The sequence below is a fragment of the Sus scrofa genome, chromosome 3 (genome assembly GCF_054392235.1).
Source record: "Sus scrofa isolate SSC_HxYL_T2T_F1_AM1 chromosome 3, Sscrofa_HxYL_maternal_Yorkshire_Landrace_v2.0, whole genome shotgun sequence".
NCBI lineage: Eukaryota > Metazoa > Chordata > Mammalia > Artiodactyla > Suidae > Sus > Sus scrofa.
In genome coordinates, this window is record NC_139385.1 from 3512653 (window position 1) to 3537357 (window position 24705).

A 24705-nucleotide genomic window follows, 5' to 3' on the forward strand; every position below is an offset into this window, starting at 1 on the left:
AGGCACTTGGACCAAGAGCTCGGTGACTGTTGGTGGCAGAAGGGCCGACGGGCGTGGCCAGGCCCTGGGGACCGGGGAGCCATCCATCCCGCCCTGGGCCCCGGCCTCCAGGCAGAGCTCACCTGAGGACCAGGCTTCTCCCCACAGGCTCGGACTGCGTCCGGCAGCGCCTGCAGTAGTTGCTGCTTTCATGGTGGCACATGTGGTCTGCGGGCACCAGAGGGTGAAGTTTCAGAATTTAATTTTGGTAAAATCGTGAACTAATTTTGCCACCATAAAGTTGGAATTGCCAGCTGTGCTGTTGGCCTGAACCCCTGAGAGTGTGACCCTGCCCTGTGGTGTCCCCTTGCCTGTGGGTGGGGACAGCAGGGGTGGGGGAGGGCCCCGGCTGCCCGGGGTGCGCAGCAGGCCTGAGAAATGACTTTTTAAGGTAAATTGTGCGGTGGCAGGTTGACTCAGCAGCCGTTTTTTATGGTTTTCACTGTCAGTTTTTTAAACAAAATCCAGCCCCGTTGTTTCCTCATCTGAGGCGTCAGAAGGTCAGCGCGTACACAGACGCTCCCTATGCTGTGCGGGTGACTCGCTGGCTTTGGAGCAGGGGACCTGTCTCCTCTCAGCCTCGTGTCCTTGACGGGAGAGCAGTGCAGAGGCCGGCTGCTGCCTCAGAGAAGGTTCTGGTGGAGGTGAGTTTCCCTCCAGGACCCCCACGCCGGCTTCAGGGACAGCGCGCCCGTGGGCCCAGAGACGTCCCCCACTGCCGCAGGACAGGGGCCCTGCCGTGGAGGGGGCGGCCGGGGCAGGCCAGCCGCTCTGCAGCCAGAGGGCCTGATCCAGACGGTCTGTGTGGCCGGGCCAGGCCCCCCGCCCCCCGAGAATTAGCGCGCTTCCACCCCTTCCACGCTCGAGTTCCTCCCGCCCTGCGGCCGTCGCTGGTCGTGGCCGCTTTCCCCCTTCTCGCCCTGTTCTGTGCCGCTCCTCCTCCTGGCCAGAGGCGTGCAGCAGGGGACGGGACCCCTGGGCGCTTGCTGGCCCCTGCCCCAGCCCTAGGGTGTGTGGACCTCAGGAGTTTCGGAGGTCGGAAGGGCCCTTGGGGACACAGCAGGGGCCCCAGGACCTGAGCGGTGACAGGCTACAGGGGGCCACGCTGGGCTGGATCCCACAGCTCCTGACCCGTAGTCAGCATTGCGCTTTCTGCTAAAACAGCCTGTGCTTTGTGATGGTATGTACGCCTCAGCCCGGGTTTAGTCCGTTCAGGCCGAGAAAGATGTGCTGGCATCTGTCCAGCAGGTTGCACCAGGACCAGGAGGGCGGTGGGTTCCTGCTCTCTGCGTGCGCGGCTCCCCTAAAGCAGAGGCCAAGGCCGAGGGCTCATGGCTGTCGGTCAGGGAGGTGAGGGTGGCCTGACAGATGCTCCAGTGGCTCAGACCCAGAGCAGCCAGGCCGCCAGCGGGACGCTTTGGAGGCTCCAGGGAGAGGCAGGGCCGCCAGCAGCCGCGGGGGGCGGGGGGCGCTGTGCGCAGGAAGCCCCCGGGGAGCAAGGAGACCAGAGTCACTGCGGTGCGTCTTGGCCTTGACCTCGTTCCCTGACGGCACAGCAGGCACCAACTCACTGTTGTCGCCGTGACCCGGTGAGGTGGTGGGGTGTTCCCCACTTGACCAAGGAGGCACCTGGAGTACCTTTCCCAGGTCACACAGCTCTGGGTCACCAGGCCAGGCGAGGCTCACGGGCAGGGTCACCAGGAAGTAAACGCTCAGATGTGCTGTCAGGAAGTGCAGGGGTCAGAGGTCAGGGGTCAGGGCTGGAGACGTGAGCCGGGCCTTGGTGAAGTCGGGTTTGGTTTCAGCGGGACTCCGGCTGGGAAGGGCTGGGGGCGCAGGCGGTGGGATGTGCTCTTGGAGGGGGGCTGGGGGGCGGGACTAGAGCTGTGGGCCAGGGCTCAGGAGCGCTGCTCCAGCCGGGCCGGAGCTGAGCTCGGTTCTTCACGGCCTCTCAGGTGGATGGTCTGTGCTTCTTTGGTACGTGCCCGGAAGCAGGAGACAGGCCCGGAGAGTGGGGGTGAGGTCCCAGCCGGTGGTTGGCGGGTCAGACTCCACGCCTTGTGCTCGGTCCTGCGGGCCTCGGGCCGGGTCCGGGTTGGTGCCGGTGTGTGGTGCCTGATTCTCAGACGCAGTTCCATTCGGTGGAAACACCGCCGGTGCCGTGAGTCGTGTCTTCCTTGCGTGTAGTACTGATGGAGCTGGTTTTGAACAGTCCAGGGCAAGGATGGGTCTGCCCTCTGGCGAGCGAGGCTGGCCTTCTCCAGGGCCTCCCAGCACCTGTCACCCTGCGTGTCCAGACCAGCAGCTGCCGGTGGTGGGTGTGACAGGTCAACCTCGGTGTGATCACTTACCATCAAGGAGGACGCATGTCTAAGAGGCGGTCAGACCCATTTGTTCTGCCGACATGCGTCCTTGGGAAGGGATGCCAATAGCTGACAGTCGAACCGCCCCCTCCATGAATTCTGGGTTTATCCTTGTCTTGAGAAGGGCCCTGTCTGCGCTTGATTTAAACATGCCAGCTACCTGGCTTCTCATCTTACAGCTGGGTTTTCATCCCCCCCCGCCCTTTTGCTCACACGCCCCTCTCTTGGATGGGTGATATTTAGTTCTGTTTGTGCTTCTGAGCTCATTCGCATCCGTTTATGATTAAACACTGCTCAAACCGCTGGGGTGAGATTTATTGACACAGAGCAGGGCTGATGAGGATGGGTGCTCAGGGCCGGGGGTGGGTCCCTTCTCTCTCTGCTATTTATTTTCACTGGACAGGAGATGACTTTTTTTTTTTGGTTTGTCTTTCTAGGGCCACACCCACAGCATATGGAGGTTCCCAGGCTAGGGGTCGAATTGAAGCTGTAGCCCCCGGCCTGAGCCACGGCCACAGCATCGCCGGATCCAAGCCACATCTGCGACCTACACCCGCCACAGCTCACGGCAACGCCGCATCCTTAACCCACTGAGCGGGGCCAGGGATCAAACCTGTGTCTCATGGGGACTAGTCGGGTTCGGTAACCACTGAGCCACAACGGGAACGCCAACATTTACTTTTAAATTGTGCTTACAGCTCTGTGGCTTCTGCAGAACTCCAAACAAGATTTCCTTGTGAAATTATGGTGAGAACATGGGTAGCGGTCAGTACTCCTAAGGAGCCCCTTTGGCTAATAAACTTCACATCCAGATCCATAGGCAGGTACCGTGGCCCAGGTCATTTATCCACGTCCATTTATGGCTTAAAAAAATCTCTCCTCTTGCTCTTCGTTTGCTAGTTCCTAACATCTTTAAATAGTCAACAGAGAAAGTTCGTAGCTGTTCGTGGCCCTTGACTATATACGCTTGAGGTAGTGGGAGAGGCTTCTTGGGCGGAAGGGCTCAGGGCGCCTGCCCTCGGTCAACTCCGGGGGACGGGACAGCCCGGGGACAGCCCGGCGCCGCGCAGCCCCACGGCTCTCATTCTAGGAGCGCTCCGGGGCCAGCTCCCTGCGCCAAAGCCGCGCTCCTCCCGTGTCTCCCCCGGCGCCGAGATGATCTCTGAGTCCGTTTCTGGGTGACCCCGGGCCTCGGCACAGCGACCAGAGGTGGCGGCGGTGGCATCCTCTCTGTAGGTTCAGGGCATTCTTCGCCCTGCCGCCCTCCCCGGTACCGCCCGCGTCTTCTCGCGTTCCTGCTCCCCGGTTTGTCTTGTCTTTGCGGCACGTGTCACAGATTCTGGTGTCAGGATTTTCTGAGGAGGTGCCGCGTGCCCGCAGTGCAGAAGTCCAGGGTCTGCCGTGCGTGGACTTTCTCGGCCTGTGGCCCCAGCCTCTGTCCCCCAGACCCTGCGGTGTCACCCTGGGTGGGCGGCTGGGGCATGTCCGGGGGCGGCGGCGCTGAGCCAGGGCGCAGCAGGGGCACACGTGGAACCACTCGAGGAAGGCACGTGCAAGTGTAACGCCCTCTGCGTCCTCCTGAAGCTGGGGCAGAACCGAAGCTGCAGTGGTGACGAGCCGCCTTGCTGGGGTCGGGCCGGGGGGCCCTCTGGTCTGCCACGTCTGCTGGCTTCGTCCCGTGTGGAGCACTGAGAGGGAGAGCCGCTGGACTTGTGCTGTGGTGTCTGGACACTTCATTTCAGGGAGGGGTCGTCGCCAACAGCCCCCACCTGCTGGCAGAGGGTGTCTCGAGTGAGGCTGTCGGGGTTGGGCCTGCGTGGGGTGTGGGCCCAGCTCTCAGCTCTGCTGGGATGCGGGCCTCCTCTGGCCAGTGGCCGGGCTGGGGAGCCTCACCCGCGAGGGGCCGTCTGTGTGTCCACAGTCAGTTCGGATGCGTGAAGAGGGTGGTTTGTCACACGGTGGCCTCGTGAAACCACCCTGCGAGCTCTTTGTTTCTTGCCGTCACTGACCGCTAGGAGCCCGGCCAGGTGGCGTGTGGGGCGTGTCAGCACGTCGGGAGCCCTGGGCCCGCTCACTGCTCACTGCGGGTCCACCAGCGCCAGTGCGCACACCCGAAGTGGCTTCCCTGAAGATCCAGAACTGAGCGGGAAGCGGCCCTAACGGTGGCTGGGCTCGGGTGGCACTGCCAGACCTCACTGTCGACCCCACCATCAGGAATCTGTAATTGAGGAGCCGGAAGGAAGGACCGCAGGGCAGGGGTCTCTCCCCCGAGCCCGTGGGAGCCGTGGTCCGTGTGCGAGAGGATGTCCCGCATCCCGGTGGGCGGGCGGCAGGGGCTGTGCACACGGGCAGGACACCCAGATGGGCCCGCGTCCTCGGACACGATGCCCCGCTCCAGGGGCAGAGGGCCGGCCCGGTCCTTCCTCCTCCTGGCCCTGCGGGCTCCCATCAGGCGAGGGCGCCCCCCGCAGCCCGCGAGCGGGAGGGTCAGCCTTCCCATTTCAGGGGTTCAGAGCAGGCTTACAAGGTGAGGGACAGCGACGTCTGCAGGCTTAGTTTTGTGAATTATTTTAAGCCGATTGCTCAACTCGCCTTTCTCTTTTTAAATAAAAGTTAAAACCCGTAGGTGGTTTGTGTCTGGTTTTCTGAGTGAAGCACCTCTCCAGGGGAGGGCACTGTAGCACGGGGGCCAGAGGCCCTGCGCCCCTGCCCCCTGCCATCCCCTGGGTCTGGGCAGCCCCTTCCTCACCTGGGAAATCATTTCCTCATCTATCAGAAGCAAGCGCTTGGGAGTTCCCGTCGTGGCGCAGCGGAAACGAATCCGACTAGGAGCCATGAGGTTGCGGGTTCGATCCCTGGCCTCACTCAGTGGGTTATGGATCCAGCATTGCTGTGAGCTGTGGTGTAGATCAGAGACACAGCTTGGATTCCGCGTTGTTATGGCTGTGGAGTAGGCCAGCAGCTCCATTGAGACCCCTAGCCTGGGAACCTCCATGTGCCGCAGGTGTAGTCCTGTAAGGACAAAAGACAAAAAAAAAAAAAAAAAAAGCAAGTGCTTGAACCGCATCTCTCGGCACTGTTAACTCGGAAATCTTGCCGATGTCTTTTTAGCTACAGCACGTTGGTCCGTGTTCCTGTGTCGAGTAATGGAAACGCCTACAGGATATGCAGCCCTCAGCGTTGAATTGATAACGCGTCTGGGTTCTCGTCTCGGGTGGTTCGGGGTGTCAGGTTGGCTTTCTCCCGTCACAGACATAGTGGGGTATTAAGCATCTTCACCGTTCCCTTCTCTTCGTGACGCATGTCCGCTTTATGTGGGTGAAACCATCGTGAGCTTCTCGCTCCCTCTCCACGATGTTGTGGTTCTGAGGTTCAGGGAACAGATGTCCTGTGTGCGTGGTGTGGTCAAGGGTGGGTCGCAGCCCATGGGCGCCCCTTCCTCGGTGGTCCTCACGGTGGGCTCGGGCTCCCCGGGTGCCCTTGTTACTTGGAGGTGATAGCAGGTGCGCAGGAAGTTGTCAGGATGCCGGGAGAGGTCCCCTGCGCGCCTCGGCCACTTTCCCCACTAGTTACCGCTTAGGTGACTCTAGGACAGTATCGAAGCCGGGACGCTGACACGGGTGGGGTGCGATGTGTGTATGTGGTTTTGTGTCACGTGACCACACGTGACCACCACCTCCGCCAAGACACACCACTACTCCCCTACTCCCTCGCGTGCCCCTTAAATCACCCCAGCCCCTCAGCCCCTGGCACCTAGGGCTCCGTTCTCCATCTCTCTGATTTCTGTTTTGAGCTGTTAAATGGAGTCGTACCTGCCTTAAGAGTTTGGTTTTTCTGGAGTTCCTGTCGTGGCTCAGTGGTTAATGAATCCGACTAGGAACCATGAGGTTGCGGGTTCGATCCCTGGCCTTGCTCGGTGGGTTAAGGATCCGGCATTGCCGGGAGCTGTGGCATAAGTTGCAGATGCAGCTTGGATCCCGCGTGGCTGTGGCCCTGGCGTAGGCCGGTAGCTATAGCTCCGATTAGACCTCTAGCCTGGGAACCTCCATATGCCGTGGGAGTGGCCTTAGAAAAAGGCTAAAAGACCAAAAAAAAAAAAAAAAAAAAAGTTTGGCCTTTCCAAACGCAGCCCCACGCGCTCCACCCAGGCCGAGGGGCCGGCGCTCGTCCCGTTTCGTTGCTGAGGCGTCCGTGTCCACTGGGTGGGGTCCCACTGGGTTTGCTCCCCCGACTGAGCGACGTGGTGGCTGCTGGCGGGGAGCTGCTGTGACCAGCAGGCAGGCAGGGTCGGCGGGGCCCTCCTCCTCTGGGAATGTGCCCGGGAGTGCAGTCGCCGAGTTGTGTGGTCAGCGCACGTGTAGGTTAAGAAACTGCGCTGCGTCCCCGCAGCATCGGTGGTGGCGCGGCTCTGTGGCAGCCGCTCTTCCAGGTGCCCGTCCCTTTGCGTTTCCCGACTGGCCGGCGGTGCTGCACGTCTGTTCGTGTGCTCCCTTGCCATCGGGTGTCCTCTGCGTGGAAGTGTCCCTTTGAGCCTTTTGTCCGCTTTCTAACTGAACTGTTTATGTCTCGCAGTTGGGCTTTGAGAGTCCTTTCCGCGCTCCGGATGGCCCTCTGTCTGCTGCCTGGTGTGACGTCCCTCTCCCAGCTGGAAGCTTGGTGTCGTCCTCTGATGGGCTCTTGGTACAGCAGTGTTTTAAGTGTTGACAACGTCCAGTTTGTTGTTGTTGTTTTAAATGGAGCACGGGGAGTTCCCGTTGTGGCTCATCGGTTAACAATCCCGACTAGTATCCATGAGGATGCGGGTTTGATCCCTGGCCTTGCTCAGTGGGTTGGGCATCTGGCATTGCCGTGAGCTGTGGTGTAGGTTGCAGATGGGGCTCGGATCTGGCATTGCTGGGGCTGTGGTGTAGGCTGGCACCTACAGCTCTGATTCAATCCCCACCCTGAGAACTTCCATATGCCTCAGGTATGGCCCTTAAAAGACAAAAAAAAATTAAATTTAATTTAAAAAAATAGGGTATGGTTTTGGTATTATGTCTTCATCAAGCCCTAGCTACCCCATTTTTAAAAAAATTTTTGAGTTGTTTTCTTCCCAGGGATAACCCATCATTTCTCTCTGGCTACTCTTAAGACATTGTCTTGGTCTTCCGTTTTCGAAAGGTCGGCGTGCTTTTCTTTGAGTTTGTCCTGCTTGGGGTTCACCATCCTCTTGAATCCGCAGGTCTCCTCTGGTGCCACATGTGGGGGCTCTTCCGCCGTTTCCTCGCCCTGCCCGCCTTCTCTTCTCCTCTTGGGACTCCACTGCTGGGCCTCCTGTCCTCGTCTCACCGGCCCCCGAGGTCCAGGCCTTTGTTTCAGCCTCTTTTCTCTGTGTGGTTCAGGTTGGGTGCATCTTACTGTTCTGGCTTCAATTCACTGATTACTTCTCCGCTCTTTTCATCCTGTTTGAGTCTGTTCGTTCCGTGCTTTTTTCAGTTACTGCATTTTTTAGTTCTGACCTTCCCTTTGGTTCCTCCTTATACCTTCCTTTTCTTGACTGAGGTTGTGCACTGAAGTTTTTATGACAGCAGCTTCAAAATCCTGGAAGGATGGCTCTTCCCCCAGTGCCAGCCTGTGCTGCTGTCTGCTGATGCTTTTCCCATTTCGTCTGGAGTGTTTCCTCCTAATTGGGGTGTAACCTTTGAGGACTTGGGCTCTTATTTACATCCAGTGCTCTCTCAGCACTCCTCTCACACTGCTCTGGGTGGGGTGGGTGGTCCCACATGGCTACCAGTGAAGTCGAGATGGAGCCAGGCACACACATACTGCTCGCACCCCAGACCAGCCTGCTGTCTGCTCTCTGCTCTGCCCTGTGTGTCCCTCAGTGGGGGTGACCCCCAGACTCTCAGTGGGGACCGCGTGTGCCCCCGTGGGGATGTTGCGATTTGCAGGGCCTTGTCTCCACGTGGGCCCAGCAGACCCGGTGAGCCAGCAGCCTCACTCTCTGGTGTCGTCGTGTCCCTGCCACCTGTTTCAATGTCCCTCCTCCCCCAACAGCCAGATGCTTCCCAAGAATCAGCCAGACCTGCGGGAGACTGACTCGTGAGCTGCATCTTCCCATTCAGGCACCTTTTTTGTCCTTTGGTGAACTAAGTTTTACCGTTTTTCTCCATGAAGGTATCACACATCTCCGAGGCCCTCTTTTTATTCTCTTGTTATGATTGTGGCTTTCAGGGTTTTGCACTTCGTTAATGACTGTCTGCAGTGGAAATCTGGGTGCCGTTACTGTCGCCGTAAAGCAGGTTTCTGCCCGAATCCGGCTGTGCTTTATTGTGAAGCAGCTCAGAGTCACACGGGACCCCGGGCTTTGTGGAGGCTGCGCATCGTGTGTGGCCGGCGGAGTGGATGGAAAAATCCCACCAGAATTTCCCAGGCAGCCCCTGCGGCTTCGTGGCCTCTGACCAGGGTGTGCCCGCCCCCGGCAGCCTTGGTGAGCCCGTGGCTCTCCCAGAGGCAGCCAGGCCTGTTTCCTGTAGGCGGGCGGGTGTGGGCGCTTCTCCATCTAAACCACATAAAGAATTTTCTTCACCTGGGGAAGGAGACTGATTCCAGCCCCGATCTGTGAGTCCTCACAGCTGGCGGCTCAGAGGCACTTGTCCCGTCTCCCCGTCCCTTCTCTCCCGGCTGCGAGGGCTGCGACTGCGGGCAGGAGGCCTGGCCCCCAGCCCCGGGGAGGGAGCGCCAGGCGTGGCGACACCTCGGAAGGAGAGGGAGGACGAGGACCTGGTGGAGCCTCTCTGGGCACAGCCACTGATGCCCAGTGGGCCTCGGTCAGACAGCCCTGGGCCAGGAGGCCAAGGGGGGACAGGGTGGGAACGGGGTGGCATCCCAGGGGCTGGGGGCCCATCAGGCTGGGCTCAGAAATGTACATTTCCCCCCTAGGAGCTTTGGACAGTTTCTAAGCGGAGCCAGGACCCAGCGGGTTCCAGGCTCTCGCGGGGCCTGTCCTGCCGCCCGGGAGGGGGGCTGGTTGGGGAGGGGGGCCTGCAGGAAACCCTCAGGGCTGTCTGGTCACCCAGGGAGTGGAGTCCACAGGTGCTGGAGGCGACGGCAGAACTCCTGTTTGGCATGATTGTTTTCCACGTGGTCATTTTGGCTCTTCTCCTCGAAGGTGTGTTTGTCATGCCGCCCATGGGAGCAGGAGCACCGCGCACACAGTTGTAAGTGAACACGCACAGGCGCCTGCAGCCGGCGGGGCGGGTCTCTGTGCTGCTGGGCACTGTGGGCAGGAAGCTGAGCAGTGAGGGCCCCTGCCCGGCGTCGGACGCGTGTGTGGGCCTTTGCCTGGAATTCTCCGCTTTCCCGTTTCACCAAAACCAGAGGGCTCGACGTGGCTCATCCTTCCCGGCCTCGGCCCTTAGCAGGAAGCGAACGCGCGGCGCCCAGAGGCCGCGGCGGAGCCCTGGAGGCCGGCTCTCCTGGCCGGCGCCGCGGCCGCGGCCCACCCGGCGTCGGCCCTCGGCGTCCGAGGTCTCTCCTCTTCCTCTGACCGGTGGGCATGGTCCCGTTTAAAAGGCCCGCGGCTCCCCTCGGACTGCGCCGAGGCGTCGGGGTAGATGCTGCCCTGGATTTTCGGCCCCGGAGCCGAGACGTTGGGGAGCAGGTGAGACGCAAGGACGGTGGCGCGAGTTCGCTGCGCGGTTCGGTTTCAGGCTCGGGCTTCCGAAGTGAAAATGCAGGCCTGACTCCTGCGGGAGCCGGGAGCCGGGACCCCGCTCGGCCCCTCCCGGGGCGGTGAGCTCAGCAGGGACCTCGTCCGTGAGGTGACAGGCGCTCGGTCCCGGGCTTGGGGCTTGGTGGTGTCCTGGCTGACTGAGCGGGCGGGGTCGGAGGTATGTGCCTCAGTGGACATTTGATGTCCCTGCCCAGAGAACCCTCAGCGGACAGGGCGGTGGCCTGTCCCCGTCCGTCCAGTGCCCTGCCGTCCAGCTGGGGACAGTCCAGCGCCGTCACTCTAGAAACTCTCGGGGGCCGTGCGGATGCTCAGCTCAGGCCCTGACGCTCGGTGTGGTACCGCCTCAGCTAAGGAAGGGCCTGCGAGTGGGGTTTTTCCTGAAATCCTGGCCAGACGACTCTGGTGCCTCTGGTGGTGACTGTGCTGAGAGCGGGGCCGCCGTGCTGGCCACGGGCCGCCTGGGTGTCGCGTGGGGCCTCCTGATGCATCACGGGAGGTTTTCCAGGCCTGAGAGCAGAGACCTGATCTGCAGGAATGTTGTGGAAACTGGCTGGCTTGCTCCGGGGGCTCCTGGCGGCCTTGGCCCCAGGCCCCTCACCCTGGCTCCGCGCGGGCCCCCCAGCCTCTCCTCTGTTCCTTTGGTTTGGGTCCCGAAGCCCAACCACAGCCCTCTGTCGGGGTCTCTGCGTGAAGAACCTCCTGGTGTGGGTGGCAGGCAGGGCACCCCAGACTGTACCCCGGATGAGCGGTGGCCCTGGGTTCAGATGCCAGCGCCTCATTTATCAGCTTTGTGCTCTCTGAGCCCGGTCCCTCCTCTGGCATCTTCTTGGGACAGAGCTGCTGTGGGGCATCGCTGCTCCCACCAAGTGACGGGAGGAGCAGGAGAGAGCTCGTTGGTCAGCCCTGCCCGGCGTCACCGGCTTCGTCTGTCTTCCCAGAGCGGCCTTGTTTTGACGGACCGCCGTCAGCACCGTCTTTGAATCTCTCGCTGGTTGGACACATGCTCCAAACGATCGCGACAGCTCGCCCTGCGCAGGCTGTCGTGCTGGCCCGTCCGGGGCCCGTGACTCCCTCCCAGGCCTCGGGGACAGTCCCCGCGGGTGCGGCGTGAGCGGTGAGGCGTTGGGCTCTCGAGCTGAGGTTGTTCCAGGGATTACATTCATTTCTAAGAAGCTGGGGTGACCCGGCCTCTCTCTTTCTGGCTCTGGGAGGCCCTTTGCCACGCTGGGTTCTGGGGCTGCTGAGGGGCGCTGGTGCTGTGCCAGCAGCCCTGGGCCCCGCCCTCCTCCCTGTGTCCTTGGGACTTGGCAGCGGCCTGTGGCTTGTTTTTGCTTCAGCAGAGAGTGCCAGCTTATTTTCATTTCCCAAGTCAAACAGTTTTGTTTTGTTGGAAACGTGCAGCGGGCCGAGGTCTGGCGCCTGCCGTGTGTTGAATGCAGGCCGGGCACGTCTGTGCCACCACTCCTAGAGGTGCGCACGCCTCAGGGTCACCCCCTCGCCCGGTGAGGATGGCGGGAGGGGGCAGGGCAGTGGTGCCCCCTTGGGCGCCGTCTGCCTCTCCAGGGGCTGCCAGCCACCATGTCCCCTTCTGCCAGTAGTCCCCAGGGCAGGGGACACTGGGGACATGGACACCCAGGGGAAAGTAGGGGGAGGGGAGGAAACTGGGCTTGGGGTGGCACCCGCACCCCCAGAACCCCATTCACCAGCATTCCGGGGCGCATTCAGCTCCCCCACTAAAGCCGGGGTTCCTCTGGGTGTGGGAGCTGCTCCAGAAAAACGTCCTTGGCCTTCCCGCTAGGAGGCCCTTGGGACTCCCGCCCTGTGTCCCTGGCTGTGGCCTGTGGTGGGGACAGAAGGCAGCAGCGGGTGGATGTCCGCGGGGGCGGGCAAGGGGGACTTCTCAGTGCTAAGCCCCGGCTAAGAGCGGGTCAGGGCGTGTTTTGCTATCGGGAGCCTGGCCTGCAGGTGGCTCCGCTCCAGCCCCAGGGCTGGACCTGCCCTGATGCCGGCTGGGTTGACTCCTCCCTCCTGTCGCCTGTGACACCGTCCTGGGCACTTTCACGGGCTTTGGTTCTTCAGGGAAATGGGCTTCTCTGCCGGGGACCTGTCCCCGTCCCTGCTGGCCTCCGACCGTGCAGGGCCGTCTCTGCCAGGTCTCGGTTGGTGCCTGTGGGCTTTTCTAAATTAGAAAGGTGAGCTGAGCTCAGGCTCGAAGCAGCCACTGTTCCTGTTGTGTTTTCACAAATGGAACTTTCTTCTTTTCCTTTTTTTTTTTTTTTTTTTTTTTAATTATTATTTTTTAACAGCGGGGGCTGTCTTTTCTTTGGACGTGGCTTGAGTCTGTGTTCAGGGTCCCTGTGGAGCTGAGCGGCTGTCTTTGAGGCTGGGAGGAAGGGAAGGTCCTGGTTGGGACGGTGGCACCGGAGGCCCCGTGGGTCTGAGGACAGCCCTGTTCCCGCCCTCACACTCGCACTTGGAAGGACAGGCCCCGGCTCCAGCCCTCCCATCGCGGCGACGGCGGCAGAGATGGCCCCTCTGGCAGCACCTGCCAGGCTCTGCCTTCGGCTTCTGAAAGCATTCCTTGCCCAGGTTTAAGGAACTTGGCCTTGCGGAGTTTCCAGGACCCAGAAAATAAACTCACCGAGCAGAGTTCTGCTTTGCCCGCTTGTTCTCCTCCCGCCAGGGCAGCAGTGTGGCGGCTGCCCTGCCCTAGAGCCTCTTCTTTCCGCCCCTCGCATTTATAGGAGCTGCACGGAATCCTTTCTGTAACATCCTCAAAATACACATACTTTTTGGCTGTGTTTTCCCCCCCAGGGCTGAACCCCCTATGGAGGTTTCCAGGCGAAGGGTCTAATCGGAGCTGCAGCCACCAGCCTACGCCAGAGCCACAGCCACACCAGAACCGAGCCACGTCTGCAACCCACACCACAGCTCACGGCAGCGCTGGATCCTTAACCCACTGATCGAGGCCAGGGATCGAACCCGCACCCTCATGGTTCCTAGTGGGGTTCATTACCACAGAGCCACGACAGGAGCTCCTTAAACGTAACTGAAGAGTCCAAAGAAATGAACTGTTGTGGTTCGTTCATACACTAACCTGCCCGTGGGGGGTCATCTGCACGTGTGCTAAGGGCCGAAGCTACTCTGTAAGTGTTGTTGAGTTATGTTGTGTTACATTATTTCACTCTTACTGAATATGTTGTATTACACTGTTTCACACTGAAGGTTCCGGCAGTAGACTGTCAGTTGTGCAGATTGTTCCGAAGTGGACCCCCCAGCAGCTGACAGGGAGCTCTCCCCCCGCCCAGAATTCAGGTCATCTCGGTGGGGTGGGGGTGGGGGGATCTGTGACCCGAGGACGTGCCCCCTGGATGGGCCGTCTCCGTGTGACTGCGCTAGTTTCCCACTTCGTGCCCGTTGGCGTCCGGGGGCTCCTGTGCTGGCCGGGGTCTTCGTCTCCGTGCCCAGCGCCCTGTCCTCCGGGAGGGAGGGAGGGAGGGAGGAGCTGGGTGCCGAGCGAACCTGATCTTGGCATCTGACTTTGGTGCGTGTTCAAACAGGCAGGTATTCACCCTGCACGTCCGCTGCACCCCTCCCGTCCTCAGTGACACGTGACCTCCTGGCAGCCTGGCCCGCGGGACAGCAGAGGGGCAGCGGGGCCCTGTGCGTGCAGTGTCTCCACGCGGGGCAGCGGGGCTGGCACAGACGCAGCTCTTTCACGCGAGCGTCTCGGGAAAAGCCGTGGGCGTGGATGCGCGTGGATAAACCTGCCGCTCCCGCCCTCCACGTGTGACAGAACGACGCCAGACCCGCGGATTGTGCTGGACACGGAGACGGCCCGGCGTCCACACCCCTGAAGGTTCTCCTGGGGTCGGGTCGTCTGGTCATTCCTCTGGGGCTCGGATGCTGCGTTTTCGCCTCCCCTCTGTGTCGCTGTGCCCGCGGGGAAGGCGTTGATCTGTCTCGCTCGGTGGTGGATCCCTGCTCCTGGGCACCTGCACGCGTGTGAACGGGATGGGCAGCTGCCGAGGTGACGCTGCCCTCCACGACCCCCCCTCCAGGAACCCGTGGGCTGGGAGGCCCCGCAGGGCTGAGCAGGGCGTTCAGGGCGGGCTCTGTACTGGGGGTGGCCTTTGGGGACAGAATCTTGAAGGACGGGAGTCTGCTGGCATGAGACCAGCTCCTGTGCTTGGTGGCAGCCTGGCGCCCGGAGGACTGGGTGCAAGAAGGCCTGTAGGTGAAGCTGGCTGGACCTGTGAACGTGCTGCTAAGTTCAGCAGCGAGGGAGACCCCCGGGCCCTTGTGTCACCTGTCACTCATGGCTCTGCCGTCCTCACGTCCGTCCGACGCGGCGCTGCTGTGTCTGAGGCTCGTCCTCCGAGAGCCTGGCCTTGTGGTCAACGGTGCGGCCTCCAGCGCGGGACGCCCCTCAGTGGCGCCCGTTCAGCTGGCACTGAACGTGAGGAAGTCCGGACACTCGAGGTGGTAATTCTGACCTTTGTTGCTCTTCCATTTACCCAACTGGATGATCTTCGGTATTTTTCAGACAAAGCTGGAAGGTGTTTGCTTTTCCAGATATATCTGACGTTCTGCCCTAGATTTTCCAGACTAAAGCCTGAGAGCTCAGCCTACAAGGTCAATTTTTTTTTTTTAGCAGTTGAACTGGAAGTTTGAATGTGTATGTTCCCAGGCTAGGGGTCTAATCAGAGCTGTAGCCACTGGCCTCCGCCACGGCCACAGCTTTGTCAGGTCTGAGCCACATCTGTGACCTACACCACAGCTCACGGCAACACTGGATCCTTTAACTCACTGATCGAGGCCCGGGATCAAACTTGAGTCCTCATAGATACTAGTCAGGCTTTTAACCTGCTGAGCCACTATGGGAACTCCTGCACAGTCATTTTTGTTTATTTGTTTGTTTGTTTGTTGTTTTAAGGCTGATGCTTCCCCACCCAGAGGGCCTGGGGGGCCCTCCCAGGTGCCTGCAGCTCTGCTCTGTCCAGGACCAGGCCGTGGGCAGCGTTGACTGGTGGCGTAGGCGAGGGCCTGCGGGGTGTCCTCTGCCTAGTGTGGGTACCAGCACACGTTAGCTGTCCCGACAAGGCCTTTGGAAGTTTGTGGGTGTGTTGGGGCCTTGCGGGGGTGCCCCACCTGCCTTCCGGGAGCCCCGGCTCTCTGCTTCCTTCTGTCCTTCCAGGTTTGAGCTTCTGTCCGGATTATCCGCTCTGGCAGTGCTGGTCCAGGTGTGGACTCCGCAGGCTCATCTCTGGTTTTGTTTTTAAGTCATTCTAGAGGAATGTGTGACCTTTTTTTTTTTTAAATAGAAATGGCTATTGTAGGTCAAAAAATAAAATCCTTAAGAAGGTCAGAATCCTTTGACTTGGGGATTTGATATATAAAAGCTTTTTCCAAACCATTTCCTGAACTGTCTTATTTTTCTCTGGTGTTCTTACAAAGCTCAGAGGCTCCGGTGCCGCTGCTGGTCTAATTGCAGACTTTATGTAAATGAGAATTGTTTGTGGGCCCAGGCCCGTCCTGGGGAAGGTCTCAGATGGCCTGTGCCTGCAATAGCCAGGGGAGGATGGGAAGGGCAGGGCCGCCGAGGGCCTGCGGGTGGCCGTGGAGTACCCTGAGCTGTGCCCCCGCATCAGCCTTCCCTTCAGCGTCTGGAGCCCGGAGGCCTGGCTTAGCTTATGCCTGGGCCCCGAGGGGCTTTCTCTCTCCCCCTGGAACCAGGCCACGGTGGCAGAACTGGCCAGGTTTCTGAAAGACGCAGCACATCTTGCAAAATTTGAAAATACTAGTCATCAAATGCGTAGCAGCTTTTTTCCCCCCCCTATTGAGCCTTTCATTTCTTAAGGGATACAGTTCTAGAGTTAAAGGACGTTTTGAAAGAAGTGAGTTCTCCAGCAATAGCACCCTGTTTTCACTCCTCTCACCCCACCCCACGTCCCAACCCCCATCCGTCTGTCCTTTTCCCAGGAAAACCCCCGGAGCCATGTCTCCAGACCGTTTGGTCTGTGCCGTTGTCATTTGTCAGCGTCTCTTCAGCATTTTTAATGTTCCTCCACGGGCCAGTCTCAGTGTGTGCCTGTTGCGTGTAATTGCTTTGCCTGGATGACTTCACTGGATACTCAGAAGAGCCTGTGGCGTACACACCATAAATACCCCCGTTTTCCTGACGGGAACAGAGCCGATGCATTAAGAGATTCTCCCAGAGACACACAGTCCTGGAAGGTGTCTTTGTAAATACCCACGTGATATTCCTCCGTGAACGTGCACCGCAGTCCCTGCAGCCTTTCCGCGCAGGGAGCTCTTCAGCTGTTTGGAATCCGGGTGTAGGTTTGGGTTTTGAAGGAAGGTCAGAAGGGCACGCGTGCAGTGCATCTCTCCAGTATGTAACCGTCCTGACGTAGGCCGAGATGACGGCTCCAGGCTCTTGTTTTGTTGCTCTGTCACCTGGTGTCTGTCGTATGGCCCATCGTGGCTGCTCCAGCTCCTGCCATCACACCCACATTCTGGCCAATAAGCAGGGAAGAAGCCAAGAAGGCGCTCTCTTCCTCTTAAGGGCCTGGACCATTTGGGTCCCGTTGAGCTGCACCGTCTCCTGGTTGCCCTAGAGCCAGAGAAGTGTGGTCCTCAGGTGGGCAGCCGTGTGCCCAGCAAAAGCTAGTTCACCACTGAAGCAGGAGAGGCTGCGAGGCTGCCGTAGTCCGCCCTTTTGGCCCCACCTGTTTGTGACCTTTCTTCTGACATGAAAACCACCCTTCCCCGTCGTCCGCAGAGGTGGCCCAGGTCCCACCCACCGACAGCACCCCAGACGTCCAGGACCTCCGTAACGACTGCGCCCCTCCGTCGGGCTGCAGATGGTGGCGGATCGGGAACCGCTCTGCCGAGCGGAAGCAGAGGAAGAGAGGCGGGACCCACCCTCCCTGGTCACAGCGGGTCTCAAAAGCACCCCAAAGGGGCAGGTTCCAGGGGCCCCCAGCAGCCCCTGGGTCCTGGAAGTTCTTCTGTCCTCCAGCCCCCGGCCTCTGCAGTTTGCTGGAGGCAGCGTGCTTCCTGGAGGGGTGGCTTTTCGCAGCAGCGAGTCTCGGGGCAGGCACGACGCGCGGCAGGGACCTCCGGGGACAGGCTGCGCTCTTGAAGCTCCTGGCCGTTCTCTGCCTTGGGCTGGGGCCTCTCTGCCTGGCTCACCCGGGTCATGGCTCTGTCGAGGCCACTGAGGCTGCAGGCTCGGTGGACTCTGTCCCCCGCCCCAGGCTGGTCCCTGTTGTCCAGCCGCAGTGCCCAGCGGCGGGGCCTGGCCCCACGGAGTCTACTCCTGGGCACTGCAGGGTCCCGTTGGCCTCGGCCCTGGGAAGGTGTTCAGGTTTCCAGCCTGCAGCCTCCTGTGTTCATGGTGTGTGACAGCACCGGTGACTCCTGGCCAGCACGGTCTGTGACGTTCAGGAAGCAGGGGAGTGTCACACGGAGCACCCAGAGCCGGGTCTCGGGGTCCCAGCCTCCCTCCCCACCGCTGCCTGAGAAGGGGTGTCCTCTGCAGCGTGGCCCTCCCCCAGATGTCACAGTGCCAGGCCTGCGCCTCCGAAGCGTTCCTGTGTTTGCTCCGTCTTTTCCGGGAGGTGTGCTCAGGCCTGTGAGCAGCCGTCCTCCTGAGGTTTTCTTGTGTCACGTTTGCTCTACCAGGGGCCTCGCTTTTCCCTAGAGGAGCCTTTGGGGGCCTCGATTGGCGAGGGCGGTGCCCTCTCTATCTGGGGACGCAGGGACACGTGTGCTCTGTGTCCTTTTCTGCTCCTGGGCTGGGTCCTCCAGCCCCTCCCCCACGCTGTTGGGCCCCTGTCTCCCTGTGGGGGGCGCCCCCACGCCTTGCGTCTTTCTTTCTGGCCGCCTGTCCATTGGTAAGCGTGCCAGGTGCTGTGGGTGCCCACAGACGCCAGCGCGGGCTGTCCCCAGGGTGGGTTGGAGACAGGGCTGTCCTGGTCACTGTGTGGGTGCCTGAGGGGCAGGCTTCTGTGGTCCCCTCTGCAGGGATGCAGGGGACAGGGCAGGATTTGGGGCTGCGACAGCTCTGGAGACAGATAGTCCATTGCATTCATTTAAAAAAAAATCTTTTCTGGAGGCCTTTGCGTGTATTTTTTTGTCTGATAATGTCCCATGCCTAAGATGGAATTGCTGGCATTTATGGTGCTGCCACTGAGGATTAAATGATGAGGAGGGGATGTTTATTCTTGGTTGCTAGGGCAGGTGGTGGGCTTTCTCCCTGAGGGCAGGACGGAGGTACAGGTGGGTGACAGCCTGAGTCCTTGAGGCTCATTAGTGGCCGAGCCTGCGGGGCCAGACCAGCTGACTGGGCATCTCTGACCTGATGCTGAACAGGGCAGCCGCTCCAGGAGCCGAGGCACGACCGGTTGGGAGCCCCAGCTCCCGGATGCCCCAGGGAGACCCGGAGAGCCAGCCCGGGCGTGGGTGCCGCAGGGCGGAGCAGGCGGCCCATTGCGTTGTGCACATCTGTGGTTGGTGGTGGATCTGCCGAGCCGTGCGCCCGTCACCCCAGTCAATTTCAGGATGTTGGTATCCCCTCTGAAAGAATCCCCACGCCCCCCCTTCCCCAGCCCGGCGACCACCCACCTGCCGGCCGGCTCTGGAAGCGAGGGCAGAGTTTTGCAGGGACCCCGACAGTGAGGGCAGGTGCTCGGGTTTGGACTGAATCCGGGGCACCTTCAGGAGAGGAACTTTAATTGCAAAACACGCTCATTAAAACTCCCGCTAGAGCCTAAAGCAGAACGAACTGTTTTGGGGAGAAAAGTAATTGGCAAACGCCCGGGGAGGCGTCTGTTTAAAATTAAGTAGCTTGCTGGTGTTTTCTCCTCCTCCGGGGGTCGGAGAGCGGCTGCCTCAGGATAATCTTGGGAAGCGTGAGTTAGGAGATGCTTTTCTAATAGCTGCACGGGCAGTAAATACCGGGGACATGTCACAGTCACGCCTTCGCTGGGAAACCCTCGTTCCAGGAGGAAACTGTCCTGTTCGTGTCAGTCGGCGGCGGCGGCCGATTTTGCTGTTGAGGACGTGCCCAGACCCCTGGCGCCAGACGTGTTCTGTTTTACTGAAGCCCCAGTCTGCGTGCGCGTCCCATCCAGTGTCCCGGCTTTGAACTGGAACGTGCCTGGGGGTGAACCCCCTGCCCAGCGCATCCAGGGCCGCCGAGGGGCGAGGGCAGGTGGCCCCGAGCGCTGGGCTCGCTTCGCCTCGGATCCCCGCCGTCTCTCCCCGTGGGTGATTCTCCGAAGCCAGGCTGTGGGGAGGGGGGCGCCTGGACGGCCTCCCGCGCCTCCCTGCCCCGCCAAGGCCAAGGCCCGCAGGCGCCCGCCTCTGCCCGGAGCTGTCGTCTCGGGGTCACCCCGAACCCCAGTGTCGAAGATCCTTACCTGGCTGGTGGCCTCCGTCAGAGGCCAAAAGCCACATCCTCTTTCTGGTTGGCCTCAACGGTTGTAGTTGCGACACGAGCTCGAGGTTGTAGTAGGATCTCAGGGTACCACAGGGACATCCACGGCACAGGAAGTCAGAGCTCCGCGTGCCTTGGGCGGAGAATAAACTGCAGCTTGTTTTGCTGCTCACTTGCAGCCCTTGACGGCGGCCACAGATGATAAAGGGCCATAGAAGCTGTATTTGAAGGTTCGACACCATTTGGCCTTCCTCCCTAGCCGCGGTGGAACAGGTGTGTGTGTGTGCGCGCGCACACGCGCATGTGTGTACACAGACACCCCTTCATGCAGCCCTGTTGTCCACAGGTGGAGGTCCCCTGTGTGGAGCCCGACCCCAGGCTCAGGGACCCCGGGGGGGCCCCCCGGGGCTTGGCGGGGGAGGCGTGTGGATCCTGACTTATAAAAGCTAACTGGCCTCCAGCTTTGCTGAGAGCATCGGCCTCAGAAAGCAGCGGAAGCAAATGGGTGATGTAACGCCCTCGCCAAAATACGGACGGAGGAAATTTCCACTGGGCTGTGGGGAAACTGAAGAAAGCAGAAAGGCCACCAGCTGTTTCACCGCAGCTTCGGAGAAGAGCAGGGCAGGCTGACTCTGGGCAGAGCAGCGCGGCCCCAACAGCAGAGCTGTGGGCGTGGGGGCGCCCTCACACAGCCCTCCCCACCCTCAGCCCTGATGTTTGTACGTGCCGGCTGCACTTCGCAGAATCAAAAAGGCATCAGACAGGAAAACAGCCTCGGCTGACGCGGTGTCAAGATCCCTTTGTCCTGATTTTAGATTTGGAAATAAAAACCTAGCATCTGTGGGTCCGAGTGTCCTGCAGCCTCAGCGCTGGCTGCGGGGCGCCGCCTTCTCGGCCACAGCCGGCCCCCCTCCGCTCCGGGACCTCTGGAAGAATCCGTACTGCCAGTCGCGCCAGTTTGAGCTGCTGATGTTTTCTGTGGGATGCGGGCAGTGGCTTTCAGTGCAGCTGCTTGTGCTGCTGAGCTGTTTCACGAGCGGCGGGTCTTCCCTGGCGGAAGGCTTGCGACATGCTGTTGGCAAGCAGGGCACGTGGTTCAGCACCTGCCATGTCCCCGAGCCTGTTCTGACCTGTTCCTAAATCTTGTTTCTTAAAAGCTGTTTTGCTGCGACAAAAGGGACTTCAAGGGAAGGGCCATTTGCTGTGTCCTGGGCTGGTCGGAGGTGCATTTGCTCCTTAGACTTTGAATTGGTCTCATCACTGACCTGAACTGACCGGAGGTGACTTGAACTGCCCAGGCCAAATACCAGGGACTTCCTGGTGTGGCCCACGTGTCTGCTCACCACCGTCAGCCGCTTGCAGCTAACCCACAGCTTGGCCGCCAGAAGGCGGGCTGGGCCAACAGAGCCCACTTTAGGCGCAGACATTTGCCAGGGGGGAGACGGGCCCTGGGGCCCTCTGTGCAGGGGGAGAGCCCGGGCGTGTGCACCGTGGAGCTTGGGCAGGTGTCTGCCGGTGGAGAAACGAGGCTCTTGGGCCTGGAGGCCAGGTGGGGTGGTGGAGCCGGTCCCCTGCGCTGGGACCCGTCGGCCTGCCTGTGGGTCGTGCCACTGCTTGTCGGGCGGCGTTTGCGTTCCGTCTTCTGAGTCATGGGCCTCTTTCTTCAAAACCGCTTCCTGGACGGCGACCGTGGCACCCCGGTTTCCCACGGAGCGTTTGTTCTCCGGGTGGTGAATCCACGTGGTGACCAGAGCGGACAGGAAGCACGTCCGTCCGTCTGGAACCCAAGTTGGGGGTGACATCAGGGGCTCCCGCTGGGGACGCAGGACTCTGCTGTCCCCGCACAGCCCAGGGAGCCCCTGCCAGGGTGGGTCACGGCCCAGAGCGCCTCTTACCAGGGCTGCCGCTTGGTCCTGTGTGAAGCCAGGACCCGTTACCCAGGGGGCCGGGCTCCCTCCCCGGGCCTCACGCGCTGCTCTCCTCCCATTGCAGGTGCACCTTGCGGTTCCCCAGCACCGCCATAAAGATCCAGTTCACGTCCCTGTACCATCAGGAGGAGGCTCCGGCGTCCCCCCTGCGGCCGCTGTACCCACAGATCTCGCCCCTGAAGATCCACATCCCGGAGCCGGACCTCCGGAGCCTGGTCAGCCCCGTCCCCTCCCCGACCGGCACCATCAGGTGAGCAGCCAAGCCGCCCGTCCCGGGCTCGCGGTTTCCTCTGCAGACTCGGGGTCCCTGTGCTCTAGAGGCTCGTCAGAGAAAGAGGCGCAGTTCGGTGTTTTATACACCGTGTTCCCGGCAATTTGCCTGTGGATGGAAACTCTGAAACTATTTCAAGTGCGTCAGGGGACCGGACTCCTTAAATAAAACCTTTGGAGGATTCTCTTATAAAGTGAAAAATCACTGCCAACCTCAAAGTGTGTATCAGGGCCTTTTAAAAGCAAGCAGAGGCATCATTTTTTCAAGACAGTGAAAACTTAGGAGTAATGTTTAGATACCAGGAGTCCAGGGACTTTGTTTGCCTAAGCTTCATTTGTAGAGATCCCTTGTGACGTTTGAGAAATTAATCTACATTTTTAAGAAAGTCCTCAAGCTTTCTCATTCTTGGCGTGTCATACAAAGAGAGCCCCCGGGGAAGGTTTCGGGGTGAAGCACGTACGTAACCAGGCAGGGAGGTGGCGAGCGAGTGGTTGCTCTCAGGGGCAGAAGTGCTTCTTGTAACATCGTTGTGCTTGGGTCAGCAGCCGAGGTCCTATGCCATCTTCCCCTTTTGTCACAAAGCCTGTCAGAAGATGTGTATTTGAAAATCAAGATGTGATAAACTTTTCTTTTTTTTTTTTTTTTTTTTTTTTTGCTTCTTAGGGCCACATCTGCAGCATATGGAGGTTCCCAGGCTAGGGGTCGAATCGGAGCTGTAGCCGCCGGCCTACACCCCAGCCCCAGCAGCACCAGATCCAAGCCATGTCTGTGACCTACCCCACAGCTCATGGCAACACCGGATCCTTAACCCACTGAGCGAGGCCAGGGATTGAACCTGCCACCTCCTGGTTCCTAGTCAGAGTCCACTGCTCCAGGACGGGAACTTCAAGATGTAATAAACTTTAAAAGAGTTCACTGCTTCATTAAGGAAATGAAACTGGAGGAGTTCCCGTTGGGCCTCAGCAGGTTAAGGACTCAGCGTAGTCTCTGAGGACGCAGGTTTGACCCCTGGCCTTGCTCAGTGGGTTAGGGATCTGGCAGAGCAGCGTAGGTCACAGACACGGGAAGGGATTGCTGCGACCAGCCTCAGGGCCGCTCAGCTCCGGCTCTGCTGGGGAAGCACCTTGCAGAGCGTGGCTCCCAGAGGCACCCCGGGACCGGAGGCCTTTTCAGGGGGTTTGTGAGGGCAAGAGCATCTTCATGTCCAGAGGGAGATCCCACTGGGCCGACGTTCGGTGCAGCCTGGTCTGTGGTGGCAGCCTGGGGGCCACGCCAGCCCAGGGCCACATCCACCAGCAGGAAAAGAAGAAGCCAGTTTCATTTTGTTTGTTTGTCTTTACAGCCGCGCCTGCGGCATCTGGAAGTTCCCGGGCTAGGGGTCGATTCAGAGCCCGCGATGGGGCCTCTGCCCCCACCACAGCAAGGCCAGATCCGAGCCGCATCCGGCCCTGGCCCAGCGCTGCACGTGCCCTGTTTTGCTTCCATCCTTCCTGATCGAGTGAGGCGTCTCCCTGAGCTCCTCTCAGATTTCTCGCAATAGCTCTGCTCTCCAACCCAGAACTTCAGCCTGTCATCTCATTGCTCTTTCAGACACCTCACCGGAATGTCATCTGAAACCTGAGTGCCCCACTCACGCCTGCAGTTAAGCTGTGCTATGAAAATGCCCTCACACTTAACTCGTGTGTGTATGTAATTTATGCCGAGACACAAATTATGTGGAGGTAAACAAAGCAGCCACTTTGCAAAAGTCTGGTGGTTCCTCAGAACATTCAAGGCTTACCTTAGCACCCGGCCACTCCCTGGGTCCGTGGAAACTCGTCCCTGAGCGATCCTGGCAGTGCGAGAGCATTCCCGGCCCTGGGGACAAGTCCCATGTCCATCCGCTGCTGAGTGGAGAGGCGGTGTTAGGGCCACCCAGGGGAGCGTAATTCCTGCACAGAGCGGCTGGGGTGCCGACGCATGGTCCAGCCCAGGTGAGCCCTGGGGGGTGACCCCGCGCAGAGCAAAAGAAACCCCTCCCCAGAGAGCACAGGTTGCACGATCCTGTCGGTATGAAATGTCCAGAAGAGGCAAATGTGTAGAGGAGGAAAGGAGGCGAGGGGTTGCCAGGGGCTGGGGGTCAAGGAGGTGACTCCTGGCTGGGGTGGGCTTTCTTTCTGGGGCGAGGGCAAGTGTCTGGAGCGAGGCGGTGGCAGCCAGGTCCGCCGGCGCGGGAGAGCCCTGCCTTGAACACTCTCCGCGGGGGCCGCGTGCAGCCTGTGGGTCACATCTCGGCGAGGCTGATGAAAGCTGTTAGGCACTGACCCTTTGTCCCGCAGCACCGGGAAGGAACGCGGGCCAGGCATGCCTCAGGGCCGCTGGGAGCCCAGAGCTCACGACAGGCGTGTCCTGTGCTGGGCGGGGTGGGCCTCGGAGGCCCTTGCCTGTCCCTCTGGGGAAACCAGAGCAGGCGGTCAGCCTTAGGCAGGCGTGGGATTGTTCATCCGCCCTTTATAATCCAGTCCCACGGACGCTTTTTAAGGAAAAAGAATGTTTTGCTTTGTACCTGGGGGTTGCCATAAAGTAAGTGTGTTTCCCAGGGGCATCTTAAATAAAGACCCTGGCCAGCGGGCTCAGCTATTCCGGCGGAGCTCCCGGCGCTGCACTTGCTCGGGTCGGAGGGAGGCGGCGGTTGTAAAGGAGCCCAGTGAGCCGGGGTTGGCGGCGCTGTTCCGAGAAGCCGCAGCGGGGCCCAGGCAGGCGCCGGGTTTATATTTAACTTGCTCTTGGGGCTGGAGTGGGGGCTGGGGGTGCGTCCCCACCCTGGCCTTCCCCGGAGCCTGCCCGGGGAGGCGCTCTCCTCTGGCTTTCGTCTGCTGGAACATGTTTTGGGGGAAAGTAGTCACTTGGAGACTGGCTCTTTCACTTTTTGGCCTTGAATTAAGTGTCACAGAAAAGGATTTCTG

General features: G+C 60.3%; 1 protein-coding gene and 1 long non-coding RNA gene across 2 annotated transcripts in view; one reads left to right on the forward strand and one right to left on the reverse strand.

The window, feature by feature from the left end:
- Window positions 1-24705, forward strand: part of FOXK1 (forkhead box K1) — a 65217-nt gene that overhangs the window by 21858 nt on the left and 18654 nt on the right. The window contains exon 2 of the mRNA XM_085016338.1: window positions 21554-21739. Within this exon, the coding sequence (XP_084872464.1) occupies window positions 21554-21739 (186 nt within the window). The remainder of the gene's footprint in view (window positions 1-21553; window positions 21740-24705) is intronic.
- Window positions 18839-24061, reverse strand: LOC146404333 (uncharacterized). Its single transcript, XR_014840026.1, has 2 exons — window positions 23541-24061; window positions 18839-22343 (listed from the first exon to the last, which is right to left on the reverse strand). It is a non-coding gene; the product is annotated as an uncharacterized LOC146404333 (long non-coding RNA).